The sequence below is a fragment of the Nothobranchius furzeri genome, chromosome 19 (genome assembly GCF_043380555.1).
Source record: "Nothobranchius furzeri strain GRZ-AD chromosome 19, NfurGRZ-RIMD1, whole genome shotgun sequence".
Classification (NCBI taxonomy): Eukaryota; Metazoa; Chordata; class Actinopteri; order Cyprinodontiformes; family Nothobranchiidae; genus Nothobranchius; species Nothobranchius furzeri.
In genome coordinates, this window is record NC_091759.1 from 21,253,669 (window position 1) to 21,270,644 (window position 16,976).

The 16,976-nt window shown below is 43.3% G+C and overlaps 1 protein-coding gene across 2 annotated transcripts; it reads left to right on the forward strand.

The window, feature by feature from the left end:
* Positions 1-214: 214 nt before the first annotated feature.
* sytl1 (synaptotagmin-like 1) lies at positions 215-15,442 on the forward strand. Of its 2 annotated transcripts, XM_070547551.1 has the most exons (15): positions 216-372; positions 1,486-1,612; positions 3,490-3,641; positions 3,746-3,839; positions 3,918-3,966; positions 4,036-4,072; positions 4,146-4,186; positions 6,417-6,530; positions 6,721-6,887; positions 6,970-7,072; positions 7,199-7,360; positions 7,545-7,623; positions 7,696-7,795; positions 9,987-10,192; positions 12,350-15,442. In XM_070547551.1, the coding sequence occupies exons 2-15, from the start codon at positions 1,488-1,490 to the stop codon at positions 12,490-12,492; spliced, it is 1,572 nt and encodes a 523-aa protein (XP_070403652.1). In that variant the 5' UTR covers positions 216-372; positions 1,486-1,487; the 3' UTR covers positions 12,493-15,442. The 2 variants fall into 2 exon arrangements, with proteins under 2 accessions (XP_070403651.1, XP_070403652.1); XM_070547550.1 differs by having other exon boundaries at positions 215-372; positions 7,545-7,795.
* Positions 15,443-16,976: the final 1,534 nt, after the last annotated feature.

Below are 16,976 nucleotides of genomic sequence, written 5' to 3' on the forward strand. Positions count from 1 at the left end.
GCGGTGCAGAGCTGCGAGGGCCGAACGACGCTGCTTGCAGCTTTAATTATTTCTTGTTATTTAAAGGTGTTATAGACAGACTCTTGCTTGAATGTCCCACGTGCCAGATTGTGGTCCAAATCCCTTACTTTGAAGCAACTTCTGCATGCGAACAACTTGTGTGTGTGTGTGTGTGTGTGTGTGTGTGTGTGTGTGTGTGTGTGTGTGTGTGTGTGTGTTTGCTCTCAGGCTCTCCCCTGAGCAGAGGGTGTGTTCACTCCGTTTACTCAACACACACTCCATACACACTTCATACATGCGCGCGCGCGCGCTCTCTGGACAACTTTTCCTCGACTCCTCACAGATGGAAGCGACGGAAGACGTCAAGTAAAGGTACTCCCACCGTGTTTTTGTCCGTTTTGACAAGAGGTCAAAGAGTTAAATAAATGCTAGAGACAGGTGTTTTCTCTCACGCGCTGATTAGGACCAGACAAGAGCCGCGCGAGCCCGTTTTCCACCGATAGAAACACGTTTAAAGCGGGCTAGTCTAAAACAAATACAAATAATTAACTCGACTTAAAGCGGTTATGGATTTAAGAACGATGATAAGTGAAACAAACATTCGAGCAGGAAACGATGTTGTAGTGAACTCAAACAGGTTTTGTTTGTTTTTCGTGGAAAAACTGCGGTTAACTTGTTAAGTTTGCTAAGCAAACCCCGTTGCGCATGCGCGAGCTTAAAGTAAAAAAAGCAGTTCTTAACCACAAATAAACCTTTTTTCTTTACGCAGCAGAGTGCTTACTGGTGCGTGAGAAGGCTTCTAAGTCTACGTTAAACTTTTTAAAATTAAGTGTATAACTGAAGCAAGCAGAGTAATGTTTACTATATGACAAAAAAGTTAATTAGGCCAACAACGTTCTGTAAATAATCAATAATGACTGAAAACTTCCTGCTTTTAAACACAAACCTTTAAAATAAAGGCTATTTTAATATTTGTAGGATTTAATTTGGATTTCAGCTCACTAAATACTCAAAAATGATTGACAGCTCTCTGGATTCGTGCAGATTCGCACTAAAAACTATTTGGATCAGAAGTGGAATGAATCGGTGTATTTTGTAGAGACAGTGTTGTTTCCTCGCCCACTCCTGGACTCTTGAATTAATTATGTTCCATAATTTTTGTAATTGACGGACGTTTAAATCTTTGTGACTTTGTGGCTAATCTTTATTTTCTGTAGTGTTTAGCCCCACATTGGTTTGTATAGATTATATTTCTTTGTGCTCTGAATGAATGATATTTTGTTTAATATTTGGAATAGTTTTCCCACTTATAGGCCATTCTTCATGTTTTTGAAGCACTTTTTTTCTGTGCATTCTCATTTATCTCACAACAAGTGTGTCTCTCTATTTCTCTAACAGATCCCTTCTGCTAAAGTGCCTTGCTAAATAATATGATTAAACATTGAAGCATTTGTATTTGAGGATAAAAGCATTCATCTTCTACAGGAATGGCAGGGAAGCAAGTTGACTCGTCTCTTGACCTGAGCCACCTGACGGAGGAGGAGCAGTCCTCCATCTTGCAGGTCTTACAGCGTGACCTGGAGTTGCGTCATCTCGATGAAGGTCGTATAAGGTCAGGCGTGGTTCTCCCCGGGGAGAATGTTCAACAAGTAAACGGATGTGAAACACAAAATGTCTGAGTCAAGAAAAGGACTGGTGGTAATTTCATGGTTCCGTCAACAACAGGAAGTGGTCCTGAAGCTGCCCCAGACATCACTCTGCCTCCTCCATGTTTGACTGTTGCTACAGTGTTTCAGTGTTAGTTTTACTATTGATGGAATGGGATGCATTTCTTCTAGAAAATTCCGCTTTTGTCCCACCAGACAACAGAACATGTACCTAGAGGTCTTTGGGGTAAATGTGAGACGGGTCTTTAGGCCCGTTTCCCCCATCAGAACTTCCGGGTAATTTTACCAGACCTTGCTGACATTCCCGTTTCTCAGTTTCACTGAACCGGCCCCAAAAAGGACCATCCTTAAGGTCATTTCAGGGACCAACTGAGTATCCGACCAGGAAATTGTCCAGTTAGAGGTTGAGGGCGGGACTTGAGATTAGCTCATTCTGATTGGTTGTACCAAGTTGTACGATTGTGCTTTTTTAACCAGCGTCGATTGGCCAGAATTAAGCCCCTGCTGTCCAGAGCACGTCTAGAGTCTGTCACCCATGCTTTTATTCTTTCAAGGCTTGGCTACTGTATGCCGGCCTGAGTCAGGGCGCAGTAGCACGCCCTTCAGCTAGTACAAAACTCAGCAGCTAGGTTTGTGACAGCGACTAGGCGCAGGGACTATGTCAGCCTTGTGTTGGCATCCCTTCACTGGCTGCCAATGCAGTATGGGGCAAAATTTAAGGTCTTGGTACTGATATACAAGGCCCTACAAGGAACGGCGCTAGCATATCTTGTCAGCCTTTAGCATAAACACGCTCCTTTGCGGGCCCTGCGCTTGGCCGATGGGGAGCTGTTGATGGTTCCGTGGTCCAAGAGCGGGTCACGGGGAACCATGTGTTTTCGGTGTTGCTCCTACACTTTGAAACCAGTTTCCTTTGGTGGTGCGTCAGTCACCTTCATTGATGGCTTTTAAGACTCGCCTGAAGACCCACTTTTATGTAGAGGCTTTCCAGGATTAGCATTTTTTACTTGGTTTCGTTGCCCTGGCCTCTTATTCTTTTTGAACATTTAATCTTCTCTCTTTTACAGTTTTTATGTTGGTTTTATGATTGTTACATTTTATTTGATGGTTTTATGTTTTATTTGTGTTGTGTTCAGCACCTTGGGGGGTCTGCGTCGGCCGTGAGTTCGGGTTAGGAAGGGGCTTTATAAACAAATAAATGAAATGACAATGAAATGATTTCCTGAAATTTGGATATTTCACCTCTGATTGGCTAACAGCAGCGTGACTTTACCACTGATTGTTTGCTCTGCAACGTCGATGTTTTACCTCCACAAATAACACAAGCCTGGACGAGTTTTGCCGTGTGGTGGAGTTGCTAATGCTAACGTTTAGCTTCTACTAGCCGAGACGTTCTCTGCTGTTTCCTGGACGCTAAACCAACAACAGCCTTCTCTTTCCTGAATCAAGATGGGTGAGTCCATGAATGACAAGTGTGACGTAGATCTGTCGGGGTTTGCTAATCCTAGAGTCTATTTTCTATCAGAGGCTAATGCAGGAGATAGGTGTAGGAGACTATTTTCTTGTTCAGCTTGCATGAAAAATTCACAGTGACTGATTATAATCAGAAATAGTCATTAAAAATGGTTTTTCAGTGTTTCACATCTTCAAACTTCAGAACAAATAGAAAAAATGTTTATTTTCATATTTTGTCTTGCACACACTTGTTAGGTTTTCATTGCATCAGCTCCTGTTTCTGATGTATTCCAACATCATTCCTAACATCAATAAAGAAGCATGTGACAGTTTGCTGATAATCTCGGCCCCCCCTTCCATTCTGCAGGATCCTCGGTCAGTCAGAAACCGATCACGCTCGCCTGCGCCTCCTCTCTGGAGAATGGTTCAGCGAGGTTTGCAGCAAACGGCATCAAAAGTGGACTTCAGCCTGTGACCTCATCCGGGCCAGCATACGCCACAGGAAGACGAAGATCAGAGGTGAGTTTTCGCTTAATCTAATCCTATAATTTCCCCATGGGGGCCTTTTTTCTGCTTATGCAGGGAGATCGGTGACAGTTCTCTGCTTGTTGCCGTGGTAACAGATGTGAACCTGAATGAACTGTTTAACGGAGAGGGAGAGAAAACTTCTGCGAGCAGCATCTCTCCCAAGGCTGAGGAAAGACCGAATAACGAGAGGTTAGTAGAAGCATCTGTAGGAATAAAAACTCGTACTTGAATAAGAAAAAATTCCCAATTTCTGATTTGATTTTCCAGGATTCAGGAACATCTGAATGCTGAAACCACAAGAAACCCTGTAGATCAGGTACGTGAGTGTAAATTAGATTATTTCATTTTGATTTAGTAATAAATGTAAATAAATAATTACCTGCAGGGTTTCCAGCTCACACAGGACTCATCCTCCTCCAAAGGTAAAAAAAATACAATAATCTGAATAATCTCTGTACATCTCTAGATGTCTCTGAGTTACTTTATACCTCACAGGATGTAAAAGCAGAAGTAACGGCCACTCAGAAGAACCTGAGGTGACTAAAAGAGCGCACGCACGCACGCACACACACACACACACACACACACACACACACACACACACACACACACACACACACACACACACACACACACAGAGTTTATTATGACTAATGGTTTTGGTAAACACTGCTGAACCCGTCACCCGTCTGCTAACACAGAATCCGAGTATAATAAACTAGTAACTTAACTTTTAGAAGATTTAAAAGTAATTTCTGCACAGGAAAGCTCAAATACATAAACGATAACAAGGATTATGTGTGGATTCTTAAGTAAATTAAACTGTACCAGGAAAAAACTTAGCTTCTTTTGTGTTTTAGGGTCAAAGGTTGTCAGAGAGCAGATGGTTTAAAACAGAGAAATTATCTAAGTGTCACTTCCCTGGTAGTATGTTGAGTACTTTACTTAGGTAACTTTATCTGTTCTTGGACAAAGAAAAAGCCGTGTCTAAATGATGCCAAAGCAAAGCAAACAGAATAAGCTAAAGCTAACAGAATGAGCTAAAGCTAACAGAATGAGCTAAAGCTAACAGAAAGAGCTAAAGCTAACAGAAAGAGCTAAAGCTAGCAGAATAGGGAGTCTAACTAGGGTGTTTCTCAATGTCAATGCACCATGCTCACGAGGACGCTGTCCTTCCTTGGTCAAAGAAATCGGTTAAATGGAACAGACTTTCATCACGTGGCCGCGGCTTCCACGGTGGTCACGTAACATCACGTGACACGGGAGATAACGTTATATTTTATATGTATTAGTTTCAATATAAATAAATTGTGTATATGTTTATTAAATTAAAAATATAAGTGAGTTACTACCCGCTAGCCACCGAAGCTGCAACTACTAAGCAACTAACCAAAAATAGATAACTTCTTTGGATCTGAAAAAAAAACATTTTAAATTAGTTGACTTACTTTTAAACTTGAAAATTGTCCCCAGAGTAGCTGCCGGCTTCTGATCCACTGTCCTTTTGAAAATACTGCGGTGTATTGTGGGTAATTTTTGACCAAGGCTAGGCTACAAGACACCTCCCGTGTATCCTTGCTCAGCTAGCTAAACTGCTAACAAACGGAGAACACACGCCTTGGTAGAACACGAACATTGGAACACATCTTGGTGGCTCCCCATGATGTATCTCCTAGGTAACCGAGGCGGGGCCAAGACATCAAGGCGAGGTTCCTTGGCATTGAGGAAACCCCTAAGTCTCCTCCCTTTCCAGTCGACTCACGGATCCCTGGAAGAACGAAAAAATGAATGCAAGTCAACGGGGCTAAAAACGCTATTTTCTAACCCACTTTGCCTTACGCCCATTTCCCCTGTTCGAAAATAAGCACATTCTTGGTGTCAAAATGTGTCTTTAAAATTCATGGACATCATATGTGAAATCCATGGCACAAAACAAGCGCAGTTGGAAAATAGTGTTTCAGCCCCGTTGACTTTCATTCATTTTTTCGTTCTTCCAGAGTTTAGCTAAAGCTAAAGGAATAAGCTAAAGCTAACAGAATAAGTTAAAGCCAAAGGAATGAGCTAAAGTTAACAGAATAATCTAAAGCTAAAGGAATAAGCTAAAGCTAACAGAATAAGCTAAAGCTAAAGGAATAAGCTAACGCTAACAGAATTAGCTAAAGGTAAAGGAATAAGCTAAAGCTAACAGAATAAACTAAAGCTAACAGAATAAACCAAAGCTAACAGAATAAGCTAAAGGAATAAGCTAAAGCTAAAGGAATAAGCTAAAGCTAAAGGAATAAGCTAAAGCTAACAGAATAAGCTAAAGCTAACAGAATAAACTAAAGCTAACAGAATAATCCATCCATCCATCCATCCATCGATTTTCATCCACTTATCCGGTGTCGGGTCGCGGGGGCAGTAGCCTAAGGCGAGAGGTCCAGACTTCCCTCTCCCCAGCCACTTGGGCCAGCTCCTCCAGTGGAATCCCAAGGCGTTCCCTGGCCAGGTGAGAGACATAGTCCCTCCAAAGTGTCCTGGGTCTACCTTTAGGTCTCCTCCCGGTTGGACGTGCCCGGAAAACCTCAACCAGGGAGGCGTCCAGGAGGCATCCTGACCAGATGCCCAAGCCACCTCAACTGGCTCCTCTCGATTTGTGCAAATCAAGAGAGAAAATGCCTTTTTTGGTAGTTTGAACTAAATTTAGACTCCGTAGGGTCAGAGAGTGAAGGTCAGTTATTATATAAGCCAATGCTGAATTGTGTGTGTGTGTGTGTGTGTGTTTAGGTAGACTTGACTGCCCTCCACAACGGGGACTCTGACTCTCTTAGCAGCGGCCTGACTGATCCTGCTTCTCTAAAAACCAGCAACTCCACTGGCAGCCTTCGTTCCAGCTACACGGTACACACACACGCACGCACGCACGCACACACACACACACACACACACACGCACACACACACACACACACACACACACACACACACACACACACACTGACTGAATGAATTTATCTGATGACGTGAGATGACTCAGTTCTAGACTGTGATGCAGGAGCTGGTGTGTGTGTGTGTGTGTGTGTGTGATCCAGCTCGGCGGAAGCCTCATGAGCCTGTTCAGCTCAGGGGATTTTGGAGCGGTGGAGGTGAGAGGCCGTGTCCAGTACTCGCTGGTTTACGACGCTCACCGGGAGGAGCTGCTGGTGAAGGTGCATCGCTGCGAGGACCTCGCTCCGGCACGCAAGAGCCGTTCTGACCCGTAGGTGTCTTCATGTGCTCAAAATCAGCAGAACCGCACATAAAAAATACCTTGTGTGAGTGAGTGTGTGTGTGTTTCACAGGTACGTGAAAACCTACCTCTTGCCAGACAAGTCGAACCACAGTAAGAAGAAAACATCAGTGAAGAAGAAGACCTTAAACCCCGTCTATGATCAGACCCTCAGAGTGAGACCTTGTCCTCTTTCACAACTCGGCATATATGAAATGATGATGGAAGTCACACTCTGTGCTGCTAGAAATGAATAAAGCATCAGCCCCGCCCTTCCTTTGATTCCAATGATTCTCTTTCAGTATAAAGTTCACATGGGGGAGCTGCGCGGCCGGACTTTGAACCTCTCGGTGTGGCACGCCGAGCCCCTGGGGAGGAATGTCTTCCTGGGGGAGGTGGAGGTGTGTCTGGGGCTCTGGGACTGGAGCTGCAGCCAGCCGCTGTGGCAGGACCTGCAGCCGCGGGTAGGAGGAGCTGATGCTGATGAGCAGAATTACGTGTTTATGAGGAGTAATGGTTGTGGCATACTGGGATTCCTGCATCTCTATGTGTTCAGTGTCTCAGACTGGTGGGAGGGCTGAAGGAAGACGAAGACATGCTGTGAATTACAAAGAAGTTCTTATGTAAGACTTCCTGTTTTGGCTGCAGGTTCATCTGAATCCAGACTCGATCAGCAGCAGAGGCAGCATCGTGTTTTCTATTAAATTCATCCCAGAAGGATGTGAGGGTGAGCAGATTTCACACGTTCTACACCGACGTTCTACCTCTGCTCCTCTGATCCGAGGGTTTGTGTGTCCAGGTGAGGGTCTGCCGTTGACAGGTGAGGTCCACATCTGGCTCCGGGAGGCTCGCGGTCTCCTGGCCAGCAGAGGAGGCTCTCCAGACTCCTTTGTTAGATGGTGGGTCTGCTCTTTGCAACACCTCTCACCCTTAGATGGGTCTGCTCCACGATGTTCGGCTCTAATTAAACCTGATTTAGCACAAAAAAATGATAGAAACCGATTTTTGTTTTTAACCGTTTTTACTTTTCTCCTCTTCCTTGTTGATATTTTCTCTTTTTGTTTCATTATTAGCTTTAATATTTTATGTCTATCGTAGTTTATAATCGATCCATTTTGACCCTAAACCCTACCTCATCACACTACAACTGTCTGGATTACGATGGCAATAAAACTATTCTAATCTAACAAAATCAACTCTGATCCATTCTATTGTTTGAACAAATTCTATTGCTGATTGATTTTATTGTTTTGTATAGTATAATACTCTGATCTATTCTATTCTATTCCTGATTAATTATAGTCACTATAATCTGGTCTAGTCTGTTCTAGAACGTTCCCTATTTTATTCTACTCTATTTTCTAATCTGTTCTAATATTTTGTATTCGGTTCTGTTCCTGATTCATTCTGATTTGATTCTATTATATTCTAATCTGCTCTATTCTTGTCCTGTTCTGTGTTTTATTCTATTAATTATCTAGATTATTAATGAGAGAGAGAGAGAGAGAGAGAGAGAGAGAGAGAGAGAGAGAGAGAGAGAGAGAGAGAGAGAGAGAGAGAGAGAGAGAGAGAGAGAGAGAGAGAGAGAGAGAGAGAGAGAGAGAGAGAGAGAGAGAGAGAGAGAGAGAGAGAGAGAGAGAGAGAGAGAGAGAGAGAGAGAGAGAGAGAGAGAGAGAGAGAGAGAGAGAGAGAGAGAGAGAGAGAGAGAGAGAGAGAGAGAGAGAGAGAGAGAGAGAGAGAGAGAGAGAGAGAGAGAGAGAGAGAGAGAGAGAGAGAGAGAAAATGCTGCTTATACTGAGCCAGGATCCTCTGGAGGTTTCTTCCCGTTGAAAGGGAGTTTTCCTCTCCACTGTCGCTGCATACTTGCTTAGTATGAGGATTGCTGTAAAGACTCTTGACACTAGTCAGTGACTCGATACAACCTGCTGGGTTCCTTATATAGGAAAATTTTTACTGATTGGCTTAATTATAGGCCATTCCCATCTGTACCTGGTTGGCCGTGCACGGATAGCATAGCTTGCTTACATATCTTGGTGGCCTTTTTTCAGGGTGCAACGAGACTGTTTTTCAGCCTTCTTTCTGAGGTGGTCTGCTTCAGGCTGACCAGGGCCAACACACCCACTGCTGACTGATAAGCTGGCTTATCAGTCAGCAAATTCACACCTTCCATTAGAGCAAGCCTATGTTTGGTGGGTAGAATCAGCCCTCATGGGCTTAAAGCTTGGTTTATGCTTGACGCATTTACTTTCCGCTTGGTGATGCGGCTCGCGGCTGGAACGCGCTTCACAACTCGCAGCGTTTATGGTTCGTGCAGCTTGTCTCTGCGGTGAGCCAATATTCTCCCAAACTGTAGGGGGCAGCATGGAGCTCTACGGCATGCATCCAACACTACACCATAGTAGAAGTAAAAATGACTGTTGTTTACAACATGGCATTCCAGCATTTTTAACAGCGTCTTCGTCTTTTCCGACAGTGCGAGCTATTTCTCTCCAAGAATTATTAACAACATGTTGATCACGGTGATCTTTGAGAGCTGAATCATACAAATGTCTGTATTTACGAACCTCTGCCGTACTAGTTCTTGCCAGCCCGCCATGTTTTTCCACGTCCGACCGTCGGCGCGGTTAGAAAATTTCCTAGGTGCGCGTTGCGAAAATTTTGGGCCGTACGGAGACGCGGTGGAGGGGCGTGGTTGTTAAAATGACGCAACTCTTCTGCGCGGAGCCGTGCAGACCTCGCGGACGCGTCAAGCATAAACCAACCTTAAGGGATCCTCAGTTCATTATCGTGCTGATTACCTAGAAGCTGAAAATGTCTCTGACTGCATTCCTAAGCAAGGATGTGTGGAGTCAACCGGGCCGACTGGAGCTATCCGGGCGGTGTGGAGCCGATGCTAGTGGGAAAGGGGCATTAATGACCTGGACTGTATTGGGATGTTTACTGTGTAAAGGTCCATGAGACGACTTGCCAGGATTTGGCGCTTTATAAATAAACTGAACTGTTCTATTCTAACCAGGAATTAGTTGATGGGAAATCAGACGTAACGAGCTGACTCTTTAAAAACATCTTTTTATTCCTGCACCCCTGAAGCTACATTCTCCCTGACGCGAGTCGACAGAGTGGCCAGAAGACGCAGTTGGTGAAGCGCTGCATCAGTCCCACGTACAACCACACGATGGTCTACGACGGGTTTCGCACCAGCGACCTGAGGGAGGCCTGTGCTGAGCTCACGGTGTGGCAGCGTGAGGGGCTGAAGACGCACATCCTGGGAGGGCTTCGTCTGAGCGGTGGAACCGGTGAGCTTTTATACGGGATCTTTTTCTGGTTTGGTGTCAAACGGCTGTTTCTACCACGATTCCAGTAGAGAACAAAACTGCATCAATTGAACCAAACTTTAATTTTTTTTTCCTGATTTGTTGAAAAACATCTTTTTATTAAGGAGACAAACCGACAACCCCCTGAGAAAGACATCTGTTCCATCATCCTTCCTTCTAGAAAGTGTAGTGATTCAATAGTTGCGTCTTACGTAAGAAACCATCAAAGGTGAGATTCCATAGAAAATATGCCAGTGCGGTGGCATCAGCTGGCATAGGCCAGACAATGACCGCACTGCCCGCTCACCACAGCCATGGAATACACCTCATCAACACACAACAACACCATATTGGAGCAGGTGGAGGGAGACTAGGGGTCTTAGCACACCTCTGTTGTCGCTTGGCTTCCTAGGGCTGGAGGCTAGGAGGGAGATCTGGCCGTCTGGTTGGGGTCTGGGGTTGCTGTGCTCAGCGTTGGGCGGGGGAGCCTGCTCATCAGCACCCCAGCAGAAAGGGTCAAACTCTGGTAACCGGTGATGGTTGTACCCATTGTGCAGCAGTACCGGGACCAGAGTGAATAGGGTGTGTATGGGGAGCGTGAGTGGGTGTCCGGCGTGCATTTTTATGAAAAAAAGAAACTATTAAATCAGTTTGATGTATCTTTGAATACTACTTGAATACTACTTTTAACAGAAGATCGGAGCTTTTTATTGCAGGGATTAGGTAACACTTCGTAATAACCCAGAGTCTAAAGAGAGAGAGAGTCAAGTTTTAAAGTTTAAGATTTATTTCTAAACAATTTAAAACAAGGCTAACTCTAAACACTATGAATGGATCTAGAGGTGAATGAGGCGAGATGGATGGTGTAAATGTGGAGTGTTGTTATCAGAACTCTCGTTTTCGGAGAAGCGTTAGTTCTGTGTGGGAGCGAATGTTTTTGCTCTAAACTACAGTCGGAGTTTCAAAAACCACATTCAGACGCTATCTCGCCGTTCCACATACCCTTTTGGAGACCTCCGATGTAGCTCCAGAATGCCAGGTCCTCGGACCCCCCTTTGGTACCGGAGCCGGTGAAACAGCGTACGGTATGACAGACTAGTCTTGGATTGCCTCCAGGTAAACGACAGGTGGTTGACAGCGTCAGCGGGACCCTGAAGGGTCAGTGAGTTCAGCTTTACTCTGAAGGAGCGTTGCGTCAGGTGGAGCTTGCAGCTTGTCAAGGTTCTTTGTGGTTAAAAAGTTACGAGTGGCCGGCTCGAAACTCTAGAACGTTGAAATGAGCTAAGGGTGACGTGGGAGTTAGTTTTATAATTCAGATGTTTTTGATTTATGGTCGAATCAGGATTTGACACCAAAAATATACACCACACAGACCACGCCCCGCGTCAGAAAGGAAAGCTCTGATTGGAGAGGCAAAAGGAATGTGTCATGCGATTTTATGATCGGTCTCGTGTGTAGTTTAAAGTTATATTACTTATTAAAATACTATCATATGATTATAATATCAAGTAATTAACATTGTCATTTCACAGATTGATTCAACATAGATGATTATTTGGACTAACAAAGTGATTTGATTATTATTTAAGAGTTCTTCTGATCCTCTCTTGAGCTGTAGGAGGAGGCAAACAGCTAGTTAAAACAGTTTCGATGCAGAGGCATCAAAGGCCTTGAGCCATATCTCAAGGAGATTAGTTCTTCCTGAGGAGAGAGAGAGGAAAATGACCTTTAGGTGGGAAACAGTCCCTTCATGACGCTACAAATGATTGAGACACTTATCTGTGATTATTTCACTGTAGATGTCTTACATAATGCTCCTTTAATTGTTACATAACCCAATAATTAACCAGTGAAATGGCACATTCGGTATAACAGGTTGTGGAGTCGAAATCAGCTAAAATAGTTATTAAAGCCAGAATGCTGATTATTTTCACATCTGAATGCGTTGAATCACACTTGTGTGTTTTTGGCCAGAAAAGCACAATTCTCCGTGCATTTACCGTCGACTCCGTTGTTCATCTGTCATCGAAGGAGTGTCTGAGTAAAACTAGGGGAATGTGAATGAGCGTGGTTGTGCAGGACCACTCCAGTGGAGGTAGCTGAACATTTAACAGCAGTTTGGGTCATTTTTAACGACAGGTCAGAGCTACGGCAACGCCGTCAACTGGATGGATTCCACAGAGGAAGAAGTTGCAGTTTGGACCTCCATGGTTGAAAACCCAAACCACTGGATCGACACGACGCTACCGATCAGGACGAACCTCACACAGCGCTCCGTGTGACCCACTCACTCATTTATTTGGAAAAGCGGTTGGACATATTTGTCACAATAATACACTTGTACTGTTTAAATATGGTTACACACACACACACACACTGGAGAGGGTAGTTGTGCAATAATACTGTAGTAGGAAGAATCTCCTTTGTTTGCATTTAAAAAGTTTTATTTTTTGTTCGTTCAGTTTTCAGGGTATCCGCGGGTCCTTAAAAAGTCTTAAATTGGCCTTTCCAAATTTAAGGCCTTAAAAATCCTTAAAAATGACAAATAATCCTTAAATACAGTTTCCAAAGGTCTTAAATTACCAAAGACACAATAAAAAAAGATTATTTTATTTCTATAAAATTTTTGTGAATTTCTAGTCAGTGTTCAGGATTTTTTACGTACGATGTTGCCGTAAGCAGAACCGTACACATTCGGTTGGTTGTGCAAGGGGGCTGTTTTTAGATGAGCACATTAGCTGGTTAAGCTAGTGGGAGCTTGCGCCATGGGGAAGTGCAAGTTTAATGGTAACTGGATGGCTAATCTCAAGTTGGCAACGTGGTTAGCACCGGTTCCAGGCAATAGCTGGAAATTATTGCTTAAATTTAATTTTAAAAATAGCTTAAATTTGGTCAAAGTGGCCTTAAAAAGGTCTTAAAAAGTCTTAAATTTGGCTCCCTTAAACCTGCAGATACCCTGAGTTTTAAAAGTGACTTTATTGTAAATCCTGTAATTTAATGAACCTAATCAACAAAGGAACAAACATTGGGACCGTTACAACACAAAGCTAAAACCAACCTATTTTAGAGCTCTTTGCTTTGCTTCTTTTAATCACTTTTGTAAAACAACTCAAAACAACAAACCGACTCCATTTACACTCACCTCAAGGATTATTAGGAGCACCACACTAATACGGTGTTTGGCCCCCTTTCGCCTTAAGAACTGCCTTAATTCTACGTGGCGTTGATTCAACAAACTGCTGAAAGCATCTTTAGAAATGTTGGCCCACAATGAGAGGACAGCATCTTGCAGCTGATGGAGGCGTGTGGGACGCACATCCAGGGCACCAAGCTCCCGTTCCACCTCATCCCAAAGATGCTCTATCGGGTTGAGATCTGGTGACTGTGGGGGCCGTTGTGGTACAGTGAACTCATCGTCATGTTCAAGAAACCAGTTTGAAATGATTGGAGCTTTACGACACGATGCATTATCCTGCTGGAAGTAGCCATCAGAGGATGGGTACATGGTGGTCATGAAGGGATGGACATGGTCAGAAACGATGCTCAGGTAGCCCGTGGCATTTAAACCATGCCCAGTTGGCACTAAGGGGCCTAAAGTGTGCCAAGAAAACATCGCCCACACCATTACACCTCCACCACCAGCCTGCACAGTGGTAACGAGGTATGATGGATCCATGTTCTCATTCTGTTTACGCCAAATTCTGACTCGACCATCTGAATGTCTCAACAGAAATGGAGACTCATCAGACCAGGCAACATTTTTCCAGTCTTCAACTGTCCAGTTTTGGTGAGCTGGTGTAAATTGTAGCCTCTTGTTCCTGTTTGTAGTGGAGGTGAGTGGTATCCGGTGGGGCCTTCTGCTGTTGTAGCCCATCCGCCTCAAGGTTGTGCGTGTTGTGGCTTCACAAATGCTTTGCTGCGTTCCTCAGTTGTAACGAGTGCTTATTTCAGTCAAAGTTGCTCTTCTATCAGCTTGAATCAGTCGGCCCATTCACCTCTGACCTCTAGCATCAACAAGGCAGTTTCCCCCACAGGACTGCCGCATACTGGATGTTTCTCCCCTTTCACATCATTCTTTGTAAACCCTAGAAATGGTTGTGGGTGAAAATCCCAGTAACCGAGCAGATTGTGAAATACTCAGACCGGCCCGTCTGGCACCAACAACCACGCCACGCTCAAAACTGCTTAAATCTCCTTTCTTTCCCATTCCGACCTTCACTTTGGAGTTCAGGAGATTGTCCTGACCAGGACCACACCCCTAAATGCATTGAAGCAACTGCCACGTGATTGGTTGATTAGATCATTGCATTAAGGAGAAGTTGAACAGATGTTCCTAATAATCCTTTAGGTGAGTGTAAATGTATTTAACGTTTACGTGTTTGGTGCTGTAAAGCTCCTGTTTAACTACGTTTACTTTGGTGATAACTAGTTGTACCGTCTTCTGCTCAGAAGCTGTAATTGTAGATTTTAACCATCAAATTAGCGGATCTGAAAGGATGAAAGCAGCTTTTTAAATAAAATGGGAGTATTTTTCTTTTGTCATTGATGTTTCAATAACTGAGCTTTTTGTTGGTTTTGTTACGCAGAACTAACTTATCAAATAGATTTCACCATTTAGAAGGCTCTGAGGCCTTAACTAGAAGATCTATTCATCCCTGCTTTTATTTTGGTAACCCACTTTAGTTTTAGGGCAGTCCAAATTTGCATAATGGACAAAAAATGTATGTTAAAGTTCCACGTTTATATTTTTGGACTTTTGTTTTACTTAAGTTTGATTCAAAGTATTTGTTCAGCTTTATATGTGTAAATTTGGGTCTAATGTCAACCAACTAATACATTGCTGTTATTTTAAGGTCTGATCTGAGGTCAGTCTGTGTCGTGGTCTCTCTCTGAGGCTTGGTTAACGCTTAACTTTTCCACTTGGGGCTGTTTCAAGTTTATGATGGCATCATGTAAAGTTCCCATTTTGACCTCCTGTGCTCTGATCCCATGTGGATTGTTATGTCCAAAGGAATGCTGCTCCCAGGGATGTACTGGGAGAGGAGGGAATTCTGCATGTTGGTTTGATCATGCCTGGTGACGATTATGTCTGATGCAGCGGTTGATGATGTGAAGCCTTTGCTCTGCGCCGCTTTTGCTTTGTTACAGTAAGACAAGATTTGTTTAAAACCTTTAAAAACAACATTTAAAGATCAGAACTAAAGAATAAAACATGTTTCATGTTAGCTGATACCTCTGCTCTGTCATAACTGTGTCTCATTCTCTTGTCTTTTTTGGTTCCTCTAAATTGTTCCAAACACCATGTTTTTTCTTGAAAGAACAGTGAATTAGCGCCCTCATCTGGTTAAAAATGGAACAACAGCGTTTTTAACCATGGAGGCAGCTCTGGCCGAAACATGTCAGCCAAAGGTAAAATATTAAAAAAAATATATATATAAATAAAATAATTCTCCAGTTTTTTTCCCCAAAACTTTATTGAACAAGGTGATAAGTATACAAACAAATAGTATACAAAATTGAACAAAGAACATGAAACATATGCCTACAGAAATGTTACACACATCCAAATAAATTGTAGGCAGTGCAAATAGTTAGTTTTTAAAGCTTTTTTATTTAGTGATCCACTAATCAATTTTATATAAGATAGTGTTACTATAATAGTGTTTGAAATAAGGTTTTTGGTTACTATACTTGTATTTGTGGAGATAGAATTTAGCTAATAATTAACAAATTTATAACAAAGTCTACATCTTCCTTTCTGTGCTTGCGACAAAAACAAAATACAACATTTTCCCATTTTAAAATGAAGTCCTTGTAGAGCTGTCCGATAATAAATCTGCTAAAGTCTTTCCAAAACGTAGCATGTGAACAGATCCAGAAGACGAAGAAGAAGAAGAAAATATAATTTCTATAGCGCCTCTCAAGATAAAAATCACGAGGCGCTTCACAAAAAAAAAAAAGTTAAAATATAAAAAAGCATTTAGAAAATGTTTAAAAATATATTTAAAATGAGCAAAAATAGGCTACTGGGATTTAAAAGAAAAAATGTTAAGAAAGAGAGAGAGTGAACAGGAAAGAGGGAAATCAGTGGTGGAATAGGTGGGGAGAGCAGAACAAAGAGAGAGAGGTGAAGAACGTCGTACAAAAGCCAGCTTGAACAAGTGAGTCTTCAGCTGCTTTTTAAAGGAGACCACTGAGTCCACTGATCTCAGGCTCAGGGGGAGAGAGGTCCAGAGTCTGGGGGCCACAGCAGCAAATAATCTGTCACCTTTGACCTTTAGCCTGGTGCTGCACAACCAGCAGGCTTTGACCACTGGACCTCAGGGACCTGCTGGGGGTTTAGGGACTAAGAAGATCACCAATGTAAGATGGTGCTTGTCCATGTAAGGCCCTATAGACCAGAACCGGGATCTTGAAATGAACCCTGAAGTTGACTGGCAGCCAGTGAAGCTGGAGGAGAAGCGGGGTGATGTGGGTGTGTTTGGAGGACTTGGTCAGAAGCCGAGCACAGGCGTTCTGAACCACCTGTAGACGGTTCAGGGAGGTTCTGCTCCGACACGTGAAAAGAGAGTTACAGTAGTCTAAGCGTGAGGAGATGAAGGTGTGGAGAACTGTCTCAAGTTCAGAGCGGGACAGAATGGGACTCAGTTTAGCAACGTTCCTGAGATGGAAGAAGGAAGAGCGAACAAGAGAACTGACATGAGAATCCAGGGTGAGAGCTGGGTCAAAGGTCACGCCAAGATTCCTGACAGAGGGTTTGGTGTGA